At 43.5% G+C, this 25475-nt stretch overlaps 1 protein-coding gene across 9 annotated transcripts in view; it reads right to left on the bottom strand.

The window, feature by feature from the left end:
- RYR2 (ryanodine receptor 2) overlaps positions 1 to 24244 on the bottom strand; it is a 383349-nt gene extending 359105 nt beyond the window's left edge. For all 9 annotated transcript variants that reach the window (XM_066617218.1, XM_066617226.1, XM_066617235.1 and 6 more), the window contains exon 1: positions 23879 to 24244. In XM_066617218.1, coding sequence (XP_066473315.1) covers positions 23879 to 23926 — 48 coding nt within the window. In that variant the 5' untranslated portion in view covers positions 23927 to 24244. The remainder of the gene's footprint in view (positions 1 to 23878) is intronic.
- Between the last annotated feature and the right edge of the window lie 1231 nt (positions 24245 to 25475).

The following is a 25475-nucleotide window of genomic DNA, read 5'->3' as shown; positions in this document are numbered from 1 at the left end:
CAAATCACATATAGGCAATAAAGTCTAAATCTGAGAAACTTGGCATTCACAACTCCATAGTTGTCCCTTATTCCAAAACAGAAAAGCAGCAAAATTTACTTAAGCTAATGCTAACTTCTGCATTGCAGTTGTATTCAGCTGATGTTGGTCTTAGTGAAGATTTATTAGAGGGATGCTGCCCAAAATAATAAACAAAAAAAGTAAACAGAATACAATCTAGTATCACTTATCAACACAAAGGCTGTCTGGCTGTGTAAAAAGGAATCCCCCCCCCCACGCTTTTTAATGTAAAACCCAGAGGATTTCTATGGGCAAACGTAAGTTGCCATGGCAGGCATCTTGCCACTAAAAACTGTCTGTCCAAAATCAATACAAGGAACATAAGAACATAAGAACAGCCGCACTGGATCAGGCCATAGGCCCATCTAGTCCAGCTTCCTGTAACTCACAGCAGCCCACCAAATGCCCCAGGGAGCACATCAGATAACAAGAGACCTCATCCTGGTGCCCTCCCTTGCATCTGGCATTCTGACATAGCCCATTTCTAAAATCAGGAGGTTGCGCATACACATCATGGCTTGTACCCCATAATGGATTTTTCCTCCAGAAACTTGTCCAATCCCCTTTTAAAGGCGTCCAGGCTAGACGCCAGCACCACATCCTGTGGCAAGGAGTTCCACAGACCGACCACACGCTGAGTAAAGAAATATTTTCTTTTGTCTGTCCTAACTCTCCCAACACTCTATTTTAGTGGATGTCCCCTGGTTCTGGTATTATGTGAGAGTGTAAAGAGCATCTCCCTATCCACTCTGTCCATCCCCTGCATAATTTTGTATGTCTCAATCATGTCCCCCCTCAAGCGTCTCTTTTCTAGGCTGAAGAGGCCCAAACGCCGTAGCCTTTCCTCATAAGGAAGGTGCCCCAGCCCCGTAATCATCTTAGTCGCTCTCTTTTGCACCTTTTCCATTTCCACTATGTCTTTTTTGAGATGCGGCGACCAGAACTGGACACAATACTCCAGGTGTGGCCTTACCATCGATTTGTACAACGGCATTATAATACTAGCCGTTTTGTTCTCAATACCCTTCTTAATGATCCCAAGCATAGAATTGGCCTTCTTCACTGCCGCCGCACATTGGGTCGACACTTTCATCGACCTGTCCACCACCACCTCAAGATCTCTCTCCTGATCTGTCACAGACAGCTCAGAACCCATCAGCCTATATCTAAAGTTTTGATTTTTTGCCCCAATGTGCATGACTTTACACTTACTGACACTGAAGCGCATCTGCCATTTTGCTGCCCATTCTGCCAGTCTGGAGAGATCCTTCTGGAGCTCCTCACAATCACTTCTGGTCTTTACCACTCGGAAAAGTTTGGTGTCGTCTGCAAACTTAGCCACTTCACTGCTCAACCCTGTCTCCAGGGTTGTCTCCAAGGAGTGAGGGCAAGGACACTGCCAGGTGTGATCTAGTGCAGGTATGCCTTCTAGTGGCCTTTGGTGGCCAACTACATGGATTCACAGGTAGTCATAAGAAAACTGTCCAAAATTTAGTCCTTCTCCCCTCCTTATCTGGATGGTATTCAGAAGTTGTGGTCCATCACTCCAGTGCAGGACTCCGCTCTAGACAGGACTGCCTGGATAGAAACACTGGTCTATACATGTAGTGCACACTATTTTTGATATCTACTCTTGTGAAATGTGAAGATTCAAGAAGCTTATCATTGGCTCTGGAGTACTATTTCGTGCTGGTTCCACCACTAACAGCAACACTAATTTTAATATGCTTTTTTTCTGAGTAGACTTGAGAATTATGCAGCACAGAAAAGGACACATTCAGTTACATCAAAAATAATTCATTGTGCTGGTCTAAGACCCTTCTGGCCCATATAGCCTTCCTATAGTCTAGCAAGTTAAACAAGTACTGTATTCCTCAAAACAAATTCAGTTGCCAGATCTGCATTAAGTGCTCTTAAGTGCATCCAGGACCTACAGCTAGCATGAGGTCAACTTTTATCTGCAGTGCAGCCAGTGACTCTCACAATGCAATCACTGAACCCAAAGTGTGTATTATGGAAAGAAAAATGTCTCCTTTCAGCTACCCCATGCCACACTGCTCCAGCTTCCAGCTATAGCATTTCCCATATTCCAACATCTAAAGAGCAAAACTGGAACTGAAACATGGAAAGGAGCAGACAAGCACCACTTCTGCAAACACAAAGTTCAAATATAATCTGAAGCAAAATTCATCAACCTGCACTACCATTAAAGCATCCCAGATGTCCACAGCCACTGAAGGCCACGGATTTCAAAGATACTACAGATTTACCCAAGAAATACTTATGCATCTATTGCAGTAGGTCAGCAGAACACCGTCAAGGAAGATGGACAAGGGGAGCCACACAGAAACTAAGCTTGCTCCCCAGAAAAAGATACCTCAATGTTACAGAGGATTCTAAGACACATAGGGTGTGCAGGGAATCATCACACAGTTATTTCCTACAACAATGCACATTCCTTCAGTTGTTCCATCACAAACAGCTACCTGGTTTCTCCTAAATGTGTACCCTGAAAAAGGTTAACAGTTGATCACTCACATACTTAGGGGCACTACTGTTTACAATTTCACCATCATTTTCTTACAGTTCAATCCTACCCAAATCCCGCTGTGGTGATGCAACAAAACCAGTGCAGACTATGCTGCATCCCACAGGGGACTTTTGGCTGCTAGAGGTCTCCTCACGGTAAGGGGACATTTGTCCCCTTGCCCTGGGGTCAGATCCACTAGCCGCAAAGAGTCAACTTGGACCTGCGCCAGCAGCAATATTGCCTACGCCAAGCCCATGTTGATCTGTGCAGGCAGATCAGGTCCAGGAAAGAACTCAGGATTCAGCGTTTTCTATAGCTGCAAACCTGCCCCCCACACCTGATCCACCCACACCATCTCCTGCCCTTTGGACCTTCCCCCCACCCCATTCAACTCCCTACCCCCTCTCCCCCTACCCCATTCTGCCCCAAGCACTGGGCTTACCTGCAGTGGCCAGTCTCCACTGTGCTGCTGGCACACATGGGAAGGCTTTGGCCTTCCTGGTGGTGCGCCAGCTCCCTGCACTGTTGCAAAGTGCTGTACAGCACTTCCTCCGAGTAGGACTGGGCCATTCGTGAATTTCTTGCCAGAGTGTGGGTTTCAGGAGCTGTTTTCTCTTGGTTTTGCTCCTCTCTCAAATGTTGCACATTTCTGTTCAGTTTTTCTGTCTCTTCCACTCTCTCCTCTCCTAAACCTTTTCTTCTCTTGGAAGTTTTAATTAATTTTTATTCCGTGCCTTGGTTTTCAGTATCCTACGCTGACGATACTTCAGAAGCATCTTTCTGTTTGAACTTACCACTACTGTACTTTCAAGCACAAACAGATGAAGTAACAGACTATGGTTTGCTTCAAGCTAGGAATGGAAATTTTTTAATCTCTGTGTGCAAGGAAAGTGTTGAGGAGAGAGAAAGAGAAAAAGCCTGAGGCTTGCTCTTATAATCCACATCAAATCTAAATGTCTGAATACAGCCATTGTGTCACTAACATGAAGAATGATGCTATGCAATCAGTGACCCTATACTAAAACTTTTAAGGACCAACCTTATTCACAGTCTACACCTGGTCCAGATTAAAATGACTGAAGATTTTGTGCTCTTTGGGGATTTAACTTGATACAATACAAGATACATACTGTATACTTTCTGCAGAAGCAGACTTGGTATTTGCTCAGGGCGCAATCCTAACCCCTTATGCCAGTGCTTTCCAGTACTGACATAAGGACAATGCAGCTCTGAGGTTCAGGAACAAACATTCCCTTACTTTGAGGAGGCCTCCGTGAGTGACACCCAACTGCAGGATGCAGCACATGTCCCATGCCAGTGCTGGAAAGCACTGACATAAGGGGTTAGGAATGTGCCCTCAGAGATACAAATCCTCCCTAAACACCCATGTGGCAATGCAGCAGTGCCAGTGAGGCCTCTGCTGCATCTCTCAGGGGAATTTTGGCTGCTGGAAGTTTCCTCTGGGTAAGGGGGCACTTACCCCTTGTCCTATGGTAAGACCCATCAGCCACCATGGATTAACTTGGACATGTGCCAGTGATATCACCGGTGCAAGTCCACGTAGATCTGTGCAAGCAGATCATACCTCAGAAGGGGCCTTGGATTACCCCGTACCGCCAATAAACGCACAGACACAGGCTTGGAATGAAACTGGGCCACTTAATTAATTCAATAAACAGCAGGGCACTGACTAACCCAACTTGACGTGCGGGGATCTAAATTGGGGAAAGACAACCTAGCCGCCAAACTTCCCTGAGATATCAACGGGCGTACAATCTGATTCCTGGCATCACTCAGTCCAGTGACTAAGCTTGCCTATCCTCACCAACCCCTGAGGGTCAAGGCAGCTGGATGGCACAACCCACAACTAAACCCTACGTGGGCATTGCCTATTCCAGTCCAGGGACTCACCAGCCAGCCTCCTTCAAGCTGGTCAGGCATCATGGAAGCGGTTCTGGTTCACCCCAGCCCTTGCATACCTCAGATGGTACACCATAGCCTAGGCCTACCTGCCCAACCCCACATATCTCTTGCCACCTGGGAGGGTCAGCCTGGCACTTGGTCCCCACCGCCCCACAAAAACAGTTTCAGGCCCTGATGTAAGTCAGACAAGAAAGTATCTGTGGCCAAAGGTATTAAGTGTACTCCATCATATCGAAACAGTTCAGGCCGTTGCCACACAATCTGTGGATGTTGGATAACGGCCCCACCCTGAATCAATACCAGCCGCCCCACATAGGCACTGACCCTCTTATGGGCAACGTCACTCCTACGAACACTCCTGGCATTCCTCCAAACCCATCTGGGTAGGAGGTTGGACCATAGGACTTTCATTCCTGGGAACCACAACCAGATCAGTAAGAAGTCCCTGCGGATCTGCAGCCTCGAGGACATAGAAGTCCTCTGGCTCCAATCATTTTCACCTAAGTGTACTAGAATAATCTGCGGGGGCAGCTGAGAATATAAAAACTCACAAATTGCAGGCATAAACTGACCCCATCTCATGCCCCTCAGAGCAACCCTTCCAACACTGGTGAATTCGCTAAGCCCCAGTTGGGTGCCGAACCTGCAGCTCACTGCCCTCTTCCTAGCCCAGAAAAGGATGGAGTGCCCAATCAGAAGAACCTGAACTAGCAAGGACCAGGAGCTTCCTGCAATGAAGAAGAAAGGACATGAGCTCGGGTCATGAAATTAGGGCTCTAACCACCCAAGGTGAATCAACACACCCAACTGTTCCCAAATGGCCATCATGGCCCAAAGTCCTAAACTGAGCCATGCAGCTCAGAGCGCTAGCTCAACAGCTGAAAGCAGAAGTGAACACCGCCCCGGACCTAGGGAGGGTTTGAGCGCCATGCTCCCACAGGCAGTGTCACAAACGATAAACTGCAGCGCCATGCTGCGAATGAACGCCATGCTCGACATAAAACTGCAGCCCATGCTGCCCTGAGCGCCATGCTCAGTTAACAGCAGCCACTGCTGCTAAACCTGGCTGGTAGCCAAAGGGGATAACGAAAACATGAGCACCGTGCTCAAACTAAAGGCAGTCACTGCTGCTAAATGAGCGCCATGCTCAACCTGGCCAGTAGCCAAAAGGGGGCTAACGAAACCTAAGAGGCCGATGAACCAAATCAGGTCTGTAAAATAGAATATATGACAGAAGTCTATTAATGGCCAGAATGCTTATTTGAAATATAAAGCATATAGGTCTCTGACTTTGAACACCAATGAAGGCCTATTTCACTTGCTGCCGTTGCTGCTAATGAGCGTCATGCTCAATATAACGCAGCCATTGCTGCTAATAAGGGCCATGCTCAGCCTGGCCGATGGCCACAAGAAATAACTAACCAACACGGGCTAACAAACACCCATCTAGCCTGTGAATACTATAGTTAAGTGCAGGAAGGTCTGTGCATTAACACGTGTCTGTTTGCATATGTAAACTCATAGTAGTCCGATCTCCCAGCACCAATGAAGGCCTACTTCACTTGCAAATTCAGCCCATATAGAGTGCTGCCAGCCACTGCCAGGCTACCATGGGCCAATAGGTCCTCTTTCACTCCCCAAACCTGGCCCTCTAGGGTGCTAAACGCTCACCAACTACTGCCTAGCGACCATTAGTAATTAAAGGGCATCACTTGTAAGTGTATCCCCTTACATGGAATGAACCTGGCCATCTACTGCCAGGTAAACATGGGCCAATAAAGACCTATTTACTTGCAAATTTAGCCCCATAAGGTACTGGAAGCCTGTCAGCCGTTTGCAGCACCTGGCAAACATTGGTCAGTACATAACCATTTTCACTTGCAAACATAGCCCCTCACCCACTACTGCTGTGCAACTATGGGCCAGTAAAAGCCTACTTCACTTACAAGCGTATTGCCACTACCGTCAAACCCATTCCCTCCCAGGTCTAATCTGCTCATCTCCCAACCCATCTCAACCCCATTCTGTCCTCCCCCCACCCCATTTCCACCCTCTGCACTGTGCTTACCTGTTCCAGCAGGATTCTATATTGTGCACTGAACACTTGTTTGCCACCTCACTCTTAAAAATCAATCATTTGTGATGTTGGGTGGCTGAGTTGTCCTCAATGATCATTCCATTAAGACTTCATTTGTATAGTGATTCCACATTACACAGGACAGAGCACCATTTCCTCAATTAAAATTCACATTGTCCTTTCACATGAAACATCTCTGCCTTGGGTAAGTAACAAGGATGGGGGAGAACCCCTTCCCAAGTTATTTTTATTTTTAAATGTTTTTAGGAACACAATTTCAATGTAATGCAACAGATAAAAGTCTTAAAAGTTAGCAAAAGTGAACAAGGATTGGCACTTCACGTAACCAGCAATGGAGCTGCTTCAGCCCCCTACAATAGCCTGTATATACAGAACCTTTTCTTCCATCTTCCCCTAGGCCTGATCTCCAACTCTGTATCATTCTCAGAAGGGTGGGAATTACTTGCCTCCCCTCCCCACACTCTTAGGCTAGGCAATTAGCAGAGACCTTCTCCACACTCCTCTTGGCTCTGGAGGAATGAAGGCCAAACCCAGTTCATGCACTGCTGCACCTCAAGCATTCTATTTTCCAGCTCTTGCCTGCCTCTACTCTTCACATTCCTGATTCAGGGAGCCAGTGCTGAAGCTCTTATCTTTTGCCTGGAAGCAAACAGCAGGCATAGAGAGATAAGCAGACAGATGGGGGTGCTAGTATGGCTAATAAAAATGCAGTGAGTCACTTGCTCTGAGATTGCAAAAAAATAATGGGGGAATGGATCACAAGGCACAGTTAATAATTTTAATTTGTTAGTTTTCAACTTGTACAGTAATACACCAACAGAAAAATGTATCTTGCTTATTTTAAAACAATGATGTTCTGCAGTTTCAAAGAATACAGATGAACCACAAGGAAAAAACTGACAGGCAATGATTCAATTCCAGCCCACCCTCTTAGGTCATCTGAGGGGGCTCTTCTACAAGTGCCGCCGTTGTCCCAAGTGAGAGGGGTGGCAGCTTGGGGGCAAGCCTTCTCTGTAGTGGTGCCACAACTATGTAATTTCCTCCCAGAGCAATTGAGAACTACTCCCTCTCTCATGGCATTTCAGCAAAGGCTCAAAACATACCTGTTTCGCCTGGCATTTGGCTGCTGAGTAGGTATTTGCCCTCTATGCCTGCAAAGTACTACTATAACTTGACTGCCTCCCTGGAATGACTTTAACTGTTAGTTTTTTACTCAGTTTTGGTTATGTTCCATTATATAATGTGAAAATTCAATGTTTTTAATGCCTCATTTGATGTTTCTACCTGTTGCTATACTTTGTACTTGTTTACAAGCTTTGTTAGTCGCCTTGGGCATTTGCTTTGGCATGGGAAAGGCAGGATATAAATTTCTTAAATAAAGTCATGCAGGTCCTTGAAAGCATGCACAGTAGAAATTGTAGAGTAAATGCTAATCTGGAAGCACTCATGCTGCTTTTGTTTTCAAATTGTTGAAAGGCTAGTTAAACAAAAAATGTTTATTCATACTCATTTTCAATAGCCAAGTATGATAGATAAATGAACATACCATGCATAACTATTTGTTACAGAGCGCTATTTCACTGATTTTGAATACAGAATTCAATAAATGAAGAGTTGCACCTATGGCAGCAAGTTAAAACCTCAGACAGCAAGGAAATGCAAAATTGAAATATTACGTCTTAACCATAATTCTAACAATAGTACACCTACACATTTTCATCAAGAACTTTCTTCATTCAATACATTGGCCACAATTCCCACGACTCTTGTGAATAAACTCACAAAAATTCTCCAAACCACAGAGATAGGAGGCTATGGCTATTCTATGGCTTACTATTTATAATTCCACCCTCCTCAGTCCCATCCGATTGGATAGAGCTTTTACAAATTAACTAACAACTCTTTCTGCAAACTTTGGTTTAGTACAGGGGGAGACACTTGTTTATATGGATGTGTGGAAATATGCAAAAATACTGAAGAGCATGCAAAAGACATAGTAAGGCATAGAATAGATTCTAGCTAATAGATTAGTTAGAAGACACTGCCTTACTATTTCACCTTAGTCTGCACCTTTTGATTCCAGTCACTAATAGTGTTGTGTAGGAAAACACCAAAAAAGAGAATAGCTTCCTTTGCTTTTATGAGAATGTGGGAGGTACTAATCAGGGAAAAACTAGCAGACCAAATCAGAATAGCTCAAGGAAACAAAAAAAGGAAGATTCCTACAAATCTAGTCACAATTAATTACTTGTGTAAATAAATACTAATTGTTTGACAAAAGCTCTTAACCCCACCAACAAAAAAATTCACAAGCAATTTACTGACAAAATCAAATAATTAAATGGCTCCTTGTTCCAAAGGGCTCACAGCTAAAACAATGCAGAAGAACACTGGAAAAGATGCTATACTGGAGTGAAGAGGGTCAGTTATTCTCTCTCTACTAAATATAAAAGGAGGACCATAAAATACACAGAAAGGTGAAAAAGCTATTGAAAAAGGCTTAAAGCCACAAGTCTGAAAATGTAACCTTGAGAGGCAGATGTCTGGCAAAAGTTAATTAAAAGAGTCTAACAAGGAGATTCTGGAATGTGGTATAAAGTTACTCCTCACAGATAAGACTCTTATCTTGGGCAAAAGCACTCCTAACTCTGTATCTCCTCTGTAGACTCAAGGTCCTGCCTGATACTTTTAATTGGAACTAGGGAGTTACAACTCAAAGAGAGATTTAGATACAACATACAAGAGAACAAATAGAAAGTAGCCAGGAAGCAGAGTGCACTTGCAACAATTAAATGCGAAAAGTTATATCTCTTGGCACCAAGAAGCGAGAAAACTAAAGGTTATACAAAGGTTAGAAACATTTTAATGAGGAAAACTAGCAACATTAGATAGAAAGGCCTTGGCAAAGACAGTTTATCTGTTGCTAATTAAAAATGGAATTTTCTAAGATACAGACACCTACAAACACCAGCTAGACAGAAGATAACAGAAATAACATCTATGGGAAAGTCCCCTGATCAGCAAAACATCATGAGAGCCTCTAAGCTGACAGAAGGAGCTGGATTTAGTTAAAATGAATAGGAAAGGTCTCTTAAAATCCTTTTTACAGTAAGAGGTTAGTTTGTCTTGTATTAAATATGTGTTTATACCACTATACATCACAGTAACAGGTCACATATAGACAATCACACATGAAATAGAGGAAAGATCAAAGGGCTTAGTCTAAACAGAGGTTGGCAGAAAGCCCACAGTGTTTGATGAGACCAGACAGAAAGGAATGTTAGAGAGACAGCACTAGTAGCTCTACCAAGGTCAAACCAGTAAAGAATAGCAAAAGACATAAGCACAAAGATATACCAAAAATCCAGTTCTATAATAATTAAGTAAAGAGTGCCATCTAGTGGTTGTTAAAATCTTTGAATTCTATATGTCTCAATGTATGTTTTTGCCTTTTTTGGAATCTGTAACTTGAAACCAATCAATCAAATACTTGTAAAGTTTTCTGTGGCCAACCCTGAGAAAGCCCCCATCTATGATGTCACACACCAGCCAATGAGAAGTGTAAGACTCCTCAAACAAAGGAGCCAGAATCAAATATAAGTGAGACTCACACTGGAAAATTGCTCTCTCTGAGGGCTCTGAGAGTTCCCACATGGCTCTCATTGCTCTCTTCACTTTGGACAGGAGTCCCTGAGAAGCCTGTTGCTGGCAACAAATGCAGACAATCGCCACTCTTGCCTACTGAGTTTGCTTTTGAACTTTGCTTTTGACCTTGCAACACATGCATAATCCTATACTAAGTTGTGACCAATGAGTACAGCAGCAAATACATGAAAATAAAGACTTCAGTCTGACCCAGGTTTTAGAACAGAGTAATCCTTACTTCCAAGTAAACATGCATAAAACTGTGCTTTAACAATCCTTAATCTTCAGGAGTATGCTTTTCAGGCTTAGCAAAGTGTGTTTTCCTTTAAGTTTGAACAAAAAGCAGATTCTGATCAAAGCTCTAGCCTTAAATAATTCATTCAATGTTAAATATGTTAGTTTAGCAGTGATAGCTGTGTTTGACTGAAACATTAACAATCACTTGGATGAAAGTGGAAGTAGATCATTAAAGAACAAGGGACTAACCTGAAAGAAGTCAATTATTTGCCAGTACACAATAGCTTTTTATAGAAAGGCACAAATGAATGCTATACTTAAGCTGGTTCTCATGTCCTCTTCCATCCCTTTAATTACTACTTGCTTCAGTATCATCAATGTTTTAAGCTTGTGCCTAGAACACCCTTGTGTTCTAGCTTGTGCTTTAACATCCTTAATTGTTATTCTCTGGTGTGCTTCTTGTGTTTCTCAAACTGTGGGGCAGGCCCTTCCCCAGGCAGAGGATTATTTGAAGAAGGAAGGTTCCAAAAACTCTTATCAGGCAGAAAGCTTTATTGGCATAATACAGAGACAAACATAGACATCAAGACATTAACAACATCAAACAGAAGAATATGTCAGGCTCGTTTTTCTGCGTCTTACTACCAATTTCAGAAAAATAGCTACTCTTCCTAATATCTTGACATCCTCCAGTGATAGGATGCACCAAATCTTATCTTGATCAGACCAACCACTTATCTTTGTCAATAACAACTCCAGATATCGTAGACACAAATCTGGGTACAGTGGACAGTAATGAATCATATGTGCTAGAGTTTTGATCCCACCCACCCCCCATTGGCAGAGACAACATCTCTCAGAACAGGGTGTCCCATTAAATCTGCTGTATTGAAAACTCTGAGAAAGGGATTCGTTTTGTGACAACGGCAGACACTGCATCCTAGCCCTCTTCCTGGACCTGTGCCAGCAATTTATTTATTTAAAGCAGTATTTCCCAAAATGTTTGTTGAGACCTGATTTTTGGTGAGTCTTGAAACTAAAACTGACAAGCCAACAGCTGACAAATTAAATGTATTGTGCCCTATAGAAAGTAAAACAGAGCAGCACGTGTGCATTTACTTGTGAGTAAGCAATCATGCCTCAGTCCACTTGGAAGAGCAAGCCGAGGGGGACACACCACTACCAGAATGGTCCTGATCCAATGAACGCAGTCCAAAAGAGGAAGACATCCCCCCCCAAGCTGGCAAGGAAAATGTATTGAGCCCTATGGAAAGTGAAACTGAGCCGCACATGCACATTGGCTACACACATGAGTAGGCAAACATGCCTAGGCCCCTATCAAAGGTCAGGTGAAGGGGAACACAAAGCCACCAGAATGTTCCAATCCAATCAACATGAAGCTCAACAAGCACTCTAGAAGGTGTTCCCCTCACCATAGCAAAAAGGATAAAACAGAGGCTTGAGAGGCTGATAAGGTGAAACTTCCCCCCCCCCCAAGTCTCATAAAGTTAGGTGGGTCCCAATACAGCATCATTTTAAAAAGTAGATCCTGGTGCTAAAAGGTTTGGAAACCACTGATTTTAAAAAAATTACCTTCAATATCCACTGATTTGGTTCACCACTGATACCGGGGTGAAAGAGTTTTGCAGAAGCCCCACTCATCTGGCAAACACACTGGGTGTTGGGGAGCCACAGCTGAGGCCGCATGTCCAGTGGGGGTGAGAAATTGTGGGTCGCTTGAATATGCTGCTTGGGTGTGCTCTGTGTGGGGAGGGGCAGGCTGGTTGGCACTCTTGGGAGAGAAATCCTGAGCTGCTTGAATGTGCTGCCTGGTTGTGATTTATGTCGAGGGAGGTGGGCAGGACCTGAGGGCTGAAGCTGTGGGTTGCTTCTAAGTACTAGCTTGGGAGTGATGGGGGGCTGTGGAGCGGGAAGGAGTAGCACGGGTCTGTTTATGAAGGGGGTGACATGCTGGCTTGACTTTGCTTGCTTTGGTGGGTGAGGGCACTGCTGAGTAGGAGGGAGAAGCCTGTGAGATCCTTATTCTGTGTTAACTTACTCCTGGTGTGTTTGGGAGAGTGAGTGTCTCCTGCAAGTCAGAAATATCCCCCCTTTCTCCCTGTTGCTTGTGAGATCCTTATTCTGTGTCAACTTCTGTGTCCCGATACTTGGTTCTGTGCCTTTTTGTAAAGTGCTGGGGGGGGGGGGTTGGTGAAAAATGTTTCCTCATGTGTTTCTCTCTTGTTGGGACGTGTCTCTGCTTCGAAATATTTGTATTATAAATAAGCTAAGTAGAATTCATTCATTCATATAAGGTTCATCTTTAATGTATTCATTGATGTAAATTTATGTAAATAGTCCAATTTGAAGCAGAAATTAATTCTTCTTTTGTCCTGGCCCTCCAACACAGTGTCAGAGAGATGATCTGGCCCTCCTGCCAAAAAGTTTAGACACACCTGCACTAGGGGTTCCAGAAGGGAGCCCCACTGGATAACAAGGCACGACCTGTATATCTCACTTTTCCAATGCTGAATCAAATGCCCAAGGCAGCTTATGCCCCAGTTTTGCTAGCGCAGGTTTGAGTAGACCCCTCCACACTGTGGAGGTTTACCCCCGGTTAAGGAAACAAATGTTCCCTTACCTAGAGGAGACATCCACAACTGTCCCCTCCCCACAGGATGTAATGCAAGCCATTTTAGCATTACTGCATTAGTGGGGCGGGGTGGGGGTTAGAACTGGGCTGTAACAAAATCATGTTGTCCAGGAGGGGCCATAGCTGCATACCAACCAATGTTGGAACAACTAGGTACATTACCAGAAAACAAAATTTGCCAGTTGTTTCCCACTAAGTTCGCTGCTGAAATTTAAGCCACAAGGCGAAAAGCCAATATTTTATTTGCACAATGTACATGCTATGGCATGGAAAGATATAAAACAGGGTATTATATTCTTGTGTCTAATGGCTAATATGCTACTAAGAAAAAAACTCTCACCATTTTCATTTCTTAATAAATTGCTCATTTATGGAGTAGCAATGATCAGTTGTCACCTGAAACTCCTAGAGAAGGTCTATTTACTCTTTACATGTACAAGAGAGCATCACAGTGAAGTTTTTCAAATCTTTGCTAGTCTGTTATATAACCATTTGGCCCATTTCCTAAAATAAAGAAAAATCAACAGTCAACGAAACTGGAATACAAAGTGCCAGACAAATGTTGAAATGCTAATAAAATTTTCTGTTGAAATCCATTGTTCAGGAACAGGAAAGCAAAATTCTCAGAGGAATTTCTCCTATGAATTTATACCATATGTAGAATATTTCCCAAAATATACCACGAGATTTCAATAGACAAAATGAAAGTTTGAAACAGACTCATAAGAACTAAATTCACCAGCATAAAACCACACAAAATGTTTTATTCTTACAAAAAGACTTCATAGCTAATGTATATAGTCGACAACGATACAATGCAACAGAACAGAATCCTTGCTAACTGGGTAAGAGGCACTTTTTCAAGTGGGTGCTCCTGTTGTATTTAGCAGGGGGAGAGTAACTGGCCCTTCTCAACCCAGCAGTGTCTTTTCTAATGGCTGTCTGCAAGAGTTCTTTTGCATCTTTTTAGATTGTGAGCCTTTAGGGACAGGGAGCAATTAGTTATTTGATTTTCTCTATAAACCACTTTGTGAACTTTTCATTGAAAAACAGTATATAAATACTGTTGTTAAATAATAATAACAACAATCTAAGACAGCTGTTCCGTAAGTTTGAAAAGTTCAGCTAGAAAAAGCCTTTGGTGGCCAAAATGGCCATTTCTATTGCCCCCCCCCCCTTGCATAAATGGTATTATGGTCAAGAGTTAGAGCAGATTAAATCTTTAAGGTATTTGGACTTCCACTACACATTTAGAGTTCCCTGTGAACATTGTGAATCTCACAAAGGTACCACATGATTTAAATAGAGGCACTGTCTGCCTTGCAATCTCTTCTTAGGCAATTTGGTACACGTTTACAATGTTCAGTGCTGCAGTGATTGCAATTTCTATATATGGAATGGAAATCTGGAGCTATTTTGATTGCAAAGCTTTGAAAATAGTTCACAATAGATATCTAAAATCACTGCTGGCACTATCACAAAGCATTCCAATGCTGCATGCTATCTTAGATTTTCTATTTAAATGTTTTACACTTTGTTTTTAAATGGTTTTGTTAGCTACTTTGCATTATTTTTTTTAAATCAGGACATACAACACACATTTCAAAAATAAGAATCGGGTCTTATGAAAATTTACACATAGCTATATTGCACCAAAATTAGATTATTTTTATTTATTTTCTAAATATATACCCCAACTTTCTTAACAGAAACTCTAACCATTACCTCATCTGAGATGAACATCAATAGGCTTATCAAGGTTAATTATGTGAAAAAGTTTGAAGCATTTATTCAGGGGTGGTACCAGGAGTCAACAGGGCCAAGGGCCTATATCCATCAGGAAACACATCTGGCTAGGTCAACCCCTGAACCCTCAATACTAGTGCGTAATACACTACCAAGATGGGGTGTGCCAGAGGGGGCCCAGTGCAGGCCTTTGTCCCAAGAGGGGCAGCAGCTGACACTGGGCATACCTTTCTGTGGACAGGGAAACATCATAAGACACTATAAAAGACACTTTAAAAACTTAAATATTGGAAACTATCCTACAATGGGTAGATTCAGAGTTGGCACCAGGTTACGCTGGGCCCACAGGCACTTAGTCTGGAGGGGACCTCTGCATGTAAAGCACACAGGAACACACACACCCCATGCCTTTCCTCTCCTCCTGAAATTTCCCTCCTTACTCATAAAACTTTCTGTGCCTGTTCTCCCCCACTCCATCTCCACCCACAGAAGGAACAGGAGGCAAAAGCCTTGAGAGACCCACATATTTAATGGTTGGCAACCTTCAGTCTCGAAAGACTATAGTATAGGCCTACAGCACCCGGTATTCCCAGGTGGTCTCCCATCCAAGTACTAACCAGGCCTGACCCTGCTTAGCTTCCAAGATCAGACAAGATCAGGGATGTACAGGGTAACAGTTAGCTCTTTTTTTTTTCTTTTTTTTTCTGCTGCAGCATCAGCATGAGTGGGCAGCCACCCAGTTGCCAGGGGAGAAGGAACCAATTGCATGACAGTAGTTTCTCACTCCCTATCCCTCCTTGATCTCAGGGGTCTTGATCTCAGTTTGATCTCATATTATATACTGGAATCTGTCACATAACGGGCAAAAAAATGTAAGCTTTAATTAAAAATTGTTATCATAGATTCAACCTGTTGCATTTCTATATCATGTATATAGGGATTCCATGCTCCAAAGCAGGGGTGGCCAAACCCTGGCCCAGGGGCCATTTACAGCCCTTGGGGACCCCCCAATTCGGCCCTCAGGGAGCCCCAGTCTCCAATGAGCCCTCCGGAGACTTGCACCAGCCCGACACGACTACTCACAGCAACTATTTGACCTCTCGAGTAAGCTGTGGGCTGAAGGCTCCCTCCACTGCTTGCTGTTTCATATCTATGAAGCAGCAGCAAAGGAAAGGCCAGCCTTGCTTTGCTAAAGGTCTTGTATACACCTTGAGCTATCATGACACCTTCATTCATGTAAGTTCCATCTCTAATATATTCATTTATTATTTATTCAAATTTATTTTTTTTCACCAGCCCCCAACACAGTGTCAGAGAGATGATGTGACCACCCCAGCAGAAGACGAACCCCTGCTAACTGGTTAAGAGGCACTTTTTCAAGTGGGTGCTCCTCTTTTATTTAGCAGGGGGAGAGTAACTGGCCTACCTCACCCCAGCAGCATCTTTTCTAGTGGCTGCCTTTCGGGACAGGGAGCCATTAGTTATTTGATTTTTTTTATTTGATTTTTTTTTTCTGTAAACCGCTTTGTGAACTTTTTGTTGAAAAGCGGTATATAAATACTGTTTAATAAATAATAATAATAATAATAATAATAATAATAATAATAATAATAATAATAATAGTGGCCCTCTTGCCAAAAAGTATGGATACCCCTGCTCCAAAGCATAGGCTGGTGTTTTTCCCCCTTCTCTTGCCACAAGACTAAATATAGAATAGGACTCACAGTTCATTTTCTTGATTGAGAACAAGGGGAAGGTCTGAATGGGGATGCGTGAGGGGTTCGCAAGCCCTTCATTCATTTGTATAAATGCCTAGCATGGTGACTGTGAGAAAGGGAAGTGGGGAAAAACCAGGTTGCTTGGTCCTGTAGGTTCTCTGCATTCACAGGTGTACCTTTGTCTTTACTACATAAGATGCTGTCAGTTTGCTAAATTACTACTGCTGTTCTCTACAAAGAGAGCAGGACAGATAAGGAACTGGAAAAAAAAGTCCAAGCCAAGACACTGCAGCATCTATTTTTGGTGATATTTCTGTCATGTGCATAGTACCATACCAACTACAACTTGGGAAATGTGATCAATTAATTAAAATATATAAAAACATATATCCTGCCTTTTTGTACATAACATACAAGGTCTTATCCTCCTGTTTCTTCTGCCTTCTACCATGCTCTGTCTCCTTTTTCTCCCACCCACCTCCCAACTTGTGGCAGCTTGGCTAGCAGCTGAGGGAGGGCACTAACTGATGTCATCAAGTGGATCAGCAACATATCTTTCATGGTGCAGTGGATTACTGCACCTAGCCAGGGCTCACAGAAATGCACCTGCATGGTGATAGAAAGAGAAAAGTAGAGAGACTGGACAATGCAGCAAAAATCCATGGAAAATTCAGGCTGTCTTCCAAGGATCATTGTAAGTGCAGAGAATTTTCACACATTGTTCCTCAATAAACTGAACTCATACCTGTGATGACAATTATTGAAAATATGGACAGTGAAGACCCCCTCCCCTTATATACCACTAGGTTAGAAAGACACCACTAGGTCCAGGAGGATACCAGCAAGGCTCACGGAAGCTATGAAGAGGCAAGGAAGCTATGAAGAGGCAAGGTGGCTTCCTTCAGAAAAGGGACGTCTTGTCCAAATGAGTAGAACAAAAAGGAATACAGATGCTGGGGAAAAAATGTAAGCTGACCATAAGGGATGCGAAAAAAGAATCTGAAGAGTACATCACTAAAAATATCAACACAAACAATAAATACTTCTTGAAATGCATCAAAAGTAGGAAACTTGCAAGGGAGGCAGTTTGACCATAAGACAGTGGTTCCCAAACTGTGAGCCAGGGAACTGTGGAAACCAGCCTACACAATGTATAGGACTGTAGCCCTAATGGGGGGCCACGGCCAATCACCCAGTAGATCAAAGGAGTCACCAGTCAAAAAAGTCTGGTAACCACTGCCATTCAATAATGAAAGAGAAGGTTCAAGAGAATAAGGGATTAGCAGTTACATTAAATTCTTTGTCTCTGTCTTCATTATAGAAGATATATATATCCCATGCCTGGACTGCCTTTCTCAGGGATGGAGTCTGAAGAACTATGTCAAACAGAATTGATAAAGGATGAAGTTCTAGAGCAGAGGTGCCCAAACCCTGGCCCTGGGGCCACTTGCGGCCCTTGAGGACTCCCAATGTGGCCCACAGGGAGACTCCAGCCTCCAATGAGCCTTTGGCCCTCCAGAGATTTGTTGGAGCCCACACTGGCCCGACGCAACTGCTCTCAGAGTGAGCGCGACTGTTTGGCCTCTCATGTTAGCTGTGGGATGAGGGCTCCCTTGAAAAATGACAAGGGGGGACATGATTGACCCTTGTGCATTGTATGAAGAGAGCAGATAGTGAAAAATGCTTCTCTCTTATTTGCAATATGATGCAGCCTAGAAGTCATCCAATAAAACTGATTAGGGCAGACAAAGAGGCACTTCCTTCATACAGTATAAAATTAGTTTGTGGAATTCACTGCCACAAGATGTGATCATGTCAACTAGGTTTAATGGCTTTAAAAGGAATTCGACAAATTCATGGAAGACTGATCTAGTATTAACAGCTACTAGTCACAAAGGCTATATGGTTCCTCCAGGCTCAGCAACAATATGCTCCTGAACCAGATGACAGGAAGCAATAGTGGGAGAGAAGTAAGCCTTTCTCTCCTCTTGTGGGCTTCCCAGAGGTAGTTGGTGTGCAACTCTGGGAAAACAGAATGCTAGACTAGATGGGCCTTTGGCCTGATATAGCAGGATTCTTCATATGTTCTTATGCTTGATGATATCATTATGCAGAACTTCTGCAGTTTTAAATTACGATATCTGTATTTGCATTGTAACTTGAATTGTATACAAGTGCCATTTATGCAAGTGTATACAATTCAATACACTTGAATTGTATACAAGTGTATACAAGTGCCTTTATGCAAGTGCCATCCTGGGAGTTAACTGAAGGGCAGCATACATATTCTACAATATAAATAAATAAAGCCCTATTTGCACTGGTTAAGTAGGCCATGCTATTTATTAATGAGCAAACATGTTCTCTTCGGGTTCTGTTCTTGTTTTTAATTAGTAACAGAGTGGGATAACCCAGTGCTCTGGGCCATGCTGAATCAGACAGTTAAATTGTTCCTTTGTATTTTGATAAAATGCTATCTTCCACATTGCTGGAGTAAAAGTAAAATGCACCTCAGGAAGCATCCATAGTTCACTTTCGCCAGGACTGCTACAGTCAGGGATCATCTGATAAACCACACAGATAATCCCTTCAGCAGTGTCACAGTAAAGGGCATGTTATATTGGCAGCCTATGGGTCTTTCCAAAGATTTGTGCAGCATTTTCCAGAAGGTTACGTATAGAGAATACTAATAAATATTGCAAGTACAGCTCTGCCTGCAATGTAAGCCACAAGCAGATTTGTATCTGTAGAGGAACTTCAGCTGTATAGCCACAGTGAAAATCTACTGCTAATCATTATATTTTATGAACTAGTATTCAAAACAAACATTACAGTACATGAAACTACTCTTAAAAGAGTGCTGGTTGTTTATTAGTAGAGATTAGGTTAATTTATCTAAGAATGTTAGAAACTAAACCTGTAGCCGATTATGTGAAAACAAATTATAGTTGTTATAACGTCTATTTGTTATCCTTATCCTTTCTCCTCCATTGGCAGAAGAGAAAAAAAAAGTCACCCAACAGCAAAAAAGAAAAAAAAAAAGCATACAACATTGTTTCAAATCATACGTTTTAAGGTTCAATGATATCCTTATTAATGAACAGGAATGTATAGTATAGGATATGAAACTAACCTAGTGATACAGATATAGAAATCTGGACCACACTATCAGGTTTCATAACACATTGATGATCACAACATTGTGATGGTACTCCATTACAACTTCCTCTTTCAAAAGAAACACAATTCATGCTGTAAGTGACAAGTACATTTTTTTACAGGAATGTACACAAGCAGCAATAGTGGAAAAAAATGGCACATGAGGTAAAAATACAAGAATAAGAAAGCATGCCTAGAAACAGAATAGAGAGAAAAAAGAAAACACACACACTTAGGATTGCAGTGTTAAGTATGTTTGGGACTATTACCTCGGTTATTTCAGAATGTCTTAAAAATGAAATTCTCATAAAATAAACTTTTTAATCACAATGGCCTAAAACAGAAATGCTTCATTAGGAGTAAATCTAATTAATGTAATTAAAATCACAAGCAAAATACAGAGCAAGTCCTCAATGGTAAGCATATCATATGATATATGCGTCTTTACACTACTTTGATCCTATAGCAAAATATTTGAAAGATACTAAAATTTTTACTAATATTTAAGTTTGGACTAATTATTATGGACTAATAATATCCCATGTCACATTACCCATCTATCGGCAAGTATTTTCTTAAGAATCAAGAAACATTTTACAAACAAAAGTGATTACCTAAAAGAAAAATACAACAAACCACATGAATAAAATCAAGTCAGTCATGAAAATACTGTAATGAGGCTTAGGCAAAAGATCAGAGTTGTGGGTGGGGGAAATCAAGAGTCAATCGTGTCCATGATGACACAGTTTTAGGATGTAAATTGCACACAGCTGAGAGGCAAGGTTCAGCACACTTTCAATTTCTGCTATATATTCAGAGCACATGAAATGAAAACATATAAATGATAGAAAAATCAATTCCACAGATACAGAGCTTTCTTAAAACACTGATGGCATCAGATTCATTTATACAGATACAGAACCTTCTTAAAACACTGATGGCATCAGATTCATGTGGATTTTGGTGCAAACAAAATAATGGGGTGCCATTATTCAAGGAGTTAGAGAGATTATTAAGCTACATCAGTGGTTATCACACATTTAGCACTGGGACCCATTTTTAGAATGAGAATGAGAATTTTTAGAATGAGAATGAGAATTTTTAGAATGAGAATGAGAATGAGAATGAGAATTTAGAATGAGAATCTGTCAGGATCCACCAGAAGTGATGTCATGACTGGAAGTGACATTATCAAGCAGGAAAATTTTTAACAATCCTAGGCTGCAATCCTACCCACACTTATCCTTTGTTAAAAGAATATACATAGTAGCTTGTTAAAAATACATATCTGTAACATTTCCCCAAATGCAGTCACATACCATGGCAGCGTCAAGTTTAATATATTAAAAATGAAATATTGAAATGAATGGGGACCCACCTGAAATTGGTTTGTGACCCACCTAGTGGGTCCAGACCCACAGTTTGAGAAACACTGGGCTAGATTATTCCAGCCCCAGTGTTGGATATGTGCTACAGATTCGGGTCACATGAATGACGTACAGTAACATAAAATGTCAGCTAAAAATCATTACTCACTTCAGTTTCATTTAGATTAGAAGCAGAAACAAAAAAACAAGCTTGGTCAAAAATTACTCTAATTCAAATAAAACGTTGCATATCCATTTGTGAGCATGTACAATGAATGCTACAGTAGGAAGATCAAGAAAGTGAAGTATGTCCAGATAATCTGCAGAAAATAATCATGTTTTCCTTCTGTTTATGTGAGCATACAGATCACACTGAACTACTGTGGGACCATTTATTCTTAATCATACATAACTGTCAACGTGCAAAGTGGCTTCCAATTCCAATTCAATTTGCAAGCCTGCAAAATGAAATATTTTAAAAGAGGCTAAGTGCAGCTTAAAGATGACAACAGTGTGCCCAAAACCACAGAGTTAATCCACAGGTGAGATGGAATTTAAACCCATGATCATTCATTATAATTACTCTGGGAGTTTCCGCAAGCACATCTGAAGTCGATGGGATGTAGTCTGAAAAATTTGCAACAGAATCTATGTTGTAGGCTATGTTTATACCACTGCAGTGTTATACAGCTTTTTAAAAATACTATTATTTAATAATACATCATGGTATACCTAATATGTTACTTGTGTGATGTACTGTAGTTAAATTGGATGTATGTCACGCATACAAGAACAGTGAAATTACAGAGCGGAAGCCAATCAGCAAGAGCCCTCTCTTTCCTTTGGGGAGTCACCTTTTACCAGACCTGTGAGAATACTACATCAAAGTCTTCTGGCAGTTCGTATTTGCCTTCTTCAAGGTCATTAATGTTACCAATGAAACACTCAGAGGGTTTTAAAAAGATAATCCCAGGCTGGGATTTCTAGATCTTCATTGCCAGAACAACTAGTGGAGTGGTTTTACGTAATGCGCTTTTGCTGTTGAGTGCTGTAGCTCAAATATTACTTTATATGTCCAGAGACATTAGCAAGCATATAACTACATTTTCCCCCAATTAAGTATTTCAATAACACTACCTCCATGATCTTCACTTAATGTTTAAACCTACAATAAGGATGTAATTGCATAAACCTTCCAGAATATTTGGACCAACCAGAACAGTAGACAACAAGAAAGCCTCATGTACTGAAATCCTTTTATTTGTTTTAAATTACAGTAGTCTCAGCAAGTATCTCAATAAGCAGATACCTTTAAGAGTAAAAAGTTTCTAGTTTTGGATTTGCTCTGGCAATACTGCGTAATAACTGTACTGTAGTCACAAATGGCTACTTCTGAAACATAAATATGCAAGTATGAAATATGTCTGTGAGGTATCTCTTAAGGAGGAGATGATATAAGAAAACGATCCAAGCCTCCTGCGATTGTACTATCTTAGAAATAAAACCAACCAAATATCATCAATGTAGCTTAGTTTTCTATTTTCATGCAGTTCCTCCCTCCTTAGCATGTTTTCAGCACAGACCACATTATATAAAAATGAAACCAATGCATCAATCACCGAATGCCCAGTGCCCATGCACATCCAGAACGGAAGCACATTTTTCTCCAAACTATATGCATATATTTGTTTAACTGGAGAGGACTGTTTGCATCAAAATCAGTTAGGGCATCTTAATAAAAGCAGTTATTAGCTGTATTCCAGGATAAGCAACAACTGCAGTCTCCACACAGGACCCAATTTAGGAAGACAGTGGTTGAGCGGCTTCCAATTTAAGGACATGGGTGGTTAACAACCACACTCAAGTCCTTCAGAGAGGAGAACTCCAGGGTGCCCACTTTGGTCCTCTTGTTTGATTTTGCCAGAAGAGAACAGACACAGTTGCAGCTTTTGGGCTGAGTAATGCTGCTTGGTGGAATATCCGCAGTACACAGAACAAGTCAGAGGGAGGGCGAGAAGCGGGTGTTCAGGGGAAATGGTGCTCACTCATGTATTCACCAGGCTGCTTATCCTGGTCACCTGCCAGTGATAGCTGCACACCAAACATCACAAGACGAGAGGGAAAGCAGCCCACCACGATCTGTTCCGTGGCCACCGCAGAATCAGCACCAAGGGGGGAACCATGACGCCCGCCCGCCCGCACGCCCACAGTGCCCCCCCAGCCGACACGCGTGGCAGCGGGCAGCTTCCCGCACCATACGCAATGTGGGAGCTGCTCCTCAGACACAGGCACCCACCCACCCCTCCTCCCCCGCTTTTCCAGGCTCCCCCGAGAGTGCCCCCCAAGTGCCAGGTGCAGCCCCAAAGCCCCATCTCGTCTCTTCACCCCCCCATCGCCCCCACCCCTATCAGCTCTGCTTCGGGACAGACATCCCTGGAGCAGATGGGCTGGTGGGTGCAGGCAGGAACTCCTCGCCGGGTTCCGAAGGGAGCCCGGGGGGGGGCGGCTTCCCAGACACTCGGGATGCCCGTCACGCAGAGCTCGCCTAACAAAGCCCCCGGAGGTGGTCCAGCGACGCTGAGCACCTGCCCCCGCGGCGTGTGTCGCAGCCCCGAGGCGCCTGCCTCGCTTCCCCTCCCAGCCCCACCAGCAGCAGGAGGCGACCGGTGCCAGCCCCCGGCCCGGGCGCCCCCAGAGCGAGGCGAAGCCCCGGCGGACGCGGCCAAGCGAGGCGCTGCTTACAGTGCGCAGGAACTGGATCTCGTCCTCGCCTTCGCCCCCTTCGGCCATGGCTCTCTCCCGGGGCGGGCTGGTGGGGCGCCGGCACGAGCCGCGGGCGGCTGGACGAGGGGCGCTCCAGGGGAGGGCAGGGCAGCCGCGCCAGCCTCGCTCCCTCTCTGCGGCAGCTCAGCCCGCCGTGCTCCGTGCGAGCGCAGGCAGGGGGGGCTGTGCTTCGCAGGGGCAGCGGGGGAGGAGCTGCGCCCCCACCACTGCAGGTGATCCGCTCCTCCGCAAAGCCAACCTGAGGCGCAGCGCCGCGGTCTGGAGGCTCGCGCGGAAAGGCGCACGCGCGCACCGGCTGCGCTCCGCACCACACCCGGCGCGCGCGGGGCAGACGCTCCAGGCGCAGGGAAGCCCAGCACAGCACAGCACAGCACTGCAGGTCGACGTGCAGAGGGAGGCGGCCAAGGGGCGGGCAGGCGTGGCCGACGCCTCGTGGAGGGACCACTGACTGGGGAAGGAAGTCCGCTCCACTTGGCACTGCCAGAAGCACCCCCGGCCGGAAGGGCCACTCTTCCCCCACGGCGCGGCTCCTGTGCCTTCAGCCGGGCAGCTGGAGAAGAGCTGCACCTCTTCTGGGACTGCCTGGCAGTAGCCCTGACAGGGCTTGGAAAAACTCCGGGCTGGCCTGTAAATCTGGAATCTTGGGATTTTTTTTAAATCATTGTCCTTTTGGGGGGGTGGTTAAGACCATAAGAACAGCCCCGCTGGACCAGGCCATAGGCCCTTCAGGTCTAGCTTCCTGTATCTCACAGCGGCCCACCATATAAATGCCTCAGGGGGCACACAAGACAACAAGAGACCTGCATCCTGGTGCCCTCCCCTGCATCTGGCATTCTGACATAGCCCATTTCTAAAATCAGGAGGTTGTACATGCACATCACGGCTTGTAACCCATAATGGATTTTTCCTCCAGAAACTTGTCCAATTCCCTTTTAAAGGCATCCAGGCCAGATGCCGTCACCACATCCTGCGGCAAGGAGTTCCACAGACCAACCACACACTGAGTAAAGAAATATTTTCTTTTGTTTGTCCTAACCCTCCCAACAATTTTAGTGGATGTCCCCTGGTTCTGGTGTTCTGTGAGAGTGTAAAGAGCATCTCTCTATCCACTTTATCCTTCCCGTGCATAATTTTGTATGGAAAGGGGCTCCAATGGTTTTTCGTTCAGGTATCTTTCTGGGGGAGGGCAAGGGGAACTAGTACTCTCCAAAACAAAAACAAACACACACCCAGACTACTGTATCCTGGTTAAATACTAAAATTGGAGTAACCAAGTAGGGGCCTGGGGAGGTCCCTTGTCCATATGCATCTGCACCACCTCAAAAACTCCTTGTTCTACATGCTGGTTTGTCCAAAAGTAGACCCCCAAACAAAACTGAAACAAGCTAGGATCACACAGGTGAGAGATGCATGGAGCTAGTCATTGCCCAGCACGTATCTTCTGTAACAGTGTTTCTCAACATTTATACGCTATCATACCACCTCACATGGTCTACCATTTCAGAGTATCACTGGAAGTAACTGGCAATGACATCATCACCAGTTACTTCTGGGT

This window comes from Tiliqua scincoides, chromosome 1, assembly GCF_035046505.1.
Source record: "Tiliqua scincoides isolate rTilSci1 chromosome 1, rTilSci1.hap2, whole genome shotgun sequence".
NCBI classification, from domain to species: Eukaryota; Metazoa; Chordata; class Lepidosauria; order Squamata; family Scincidae; genus Tiliqua; species Tiliqua scincoides.
Note: the sequence above shows the minus strand (reverse complement) of the source record. Positions and strands in the feature narration are given on the sequence as shown.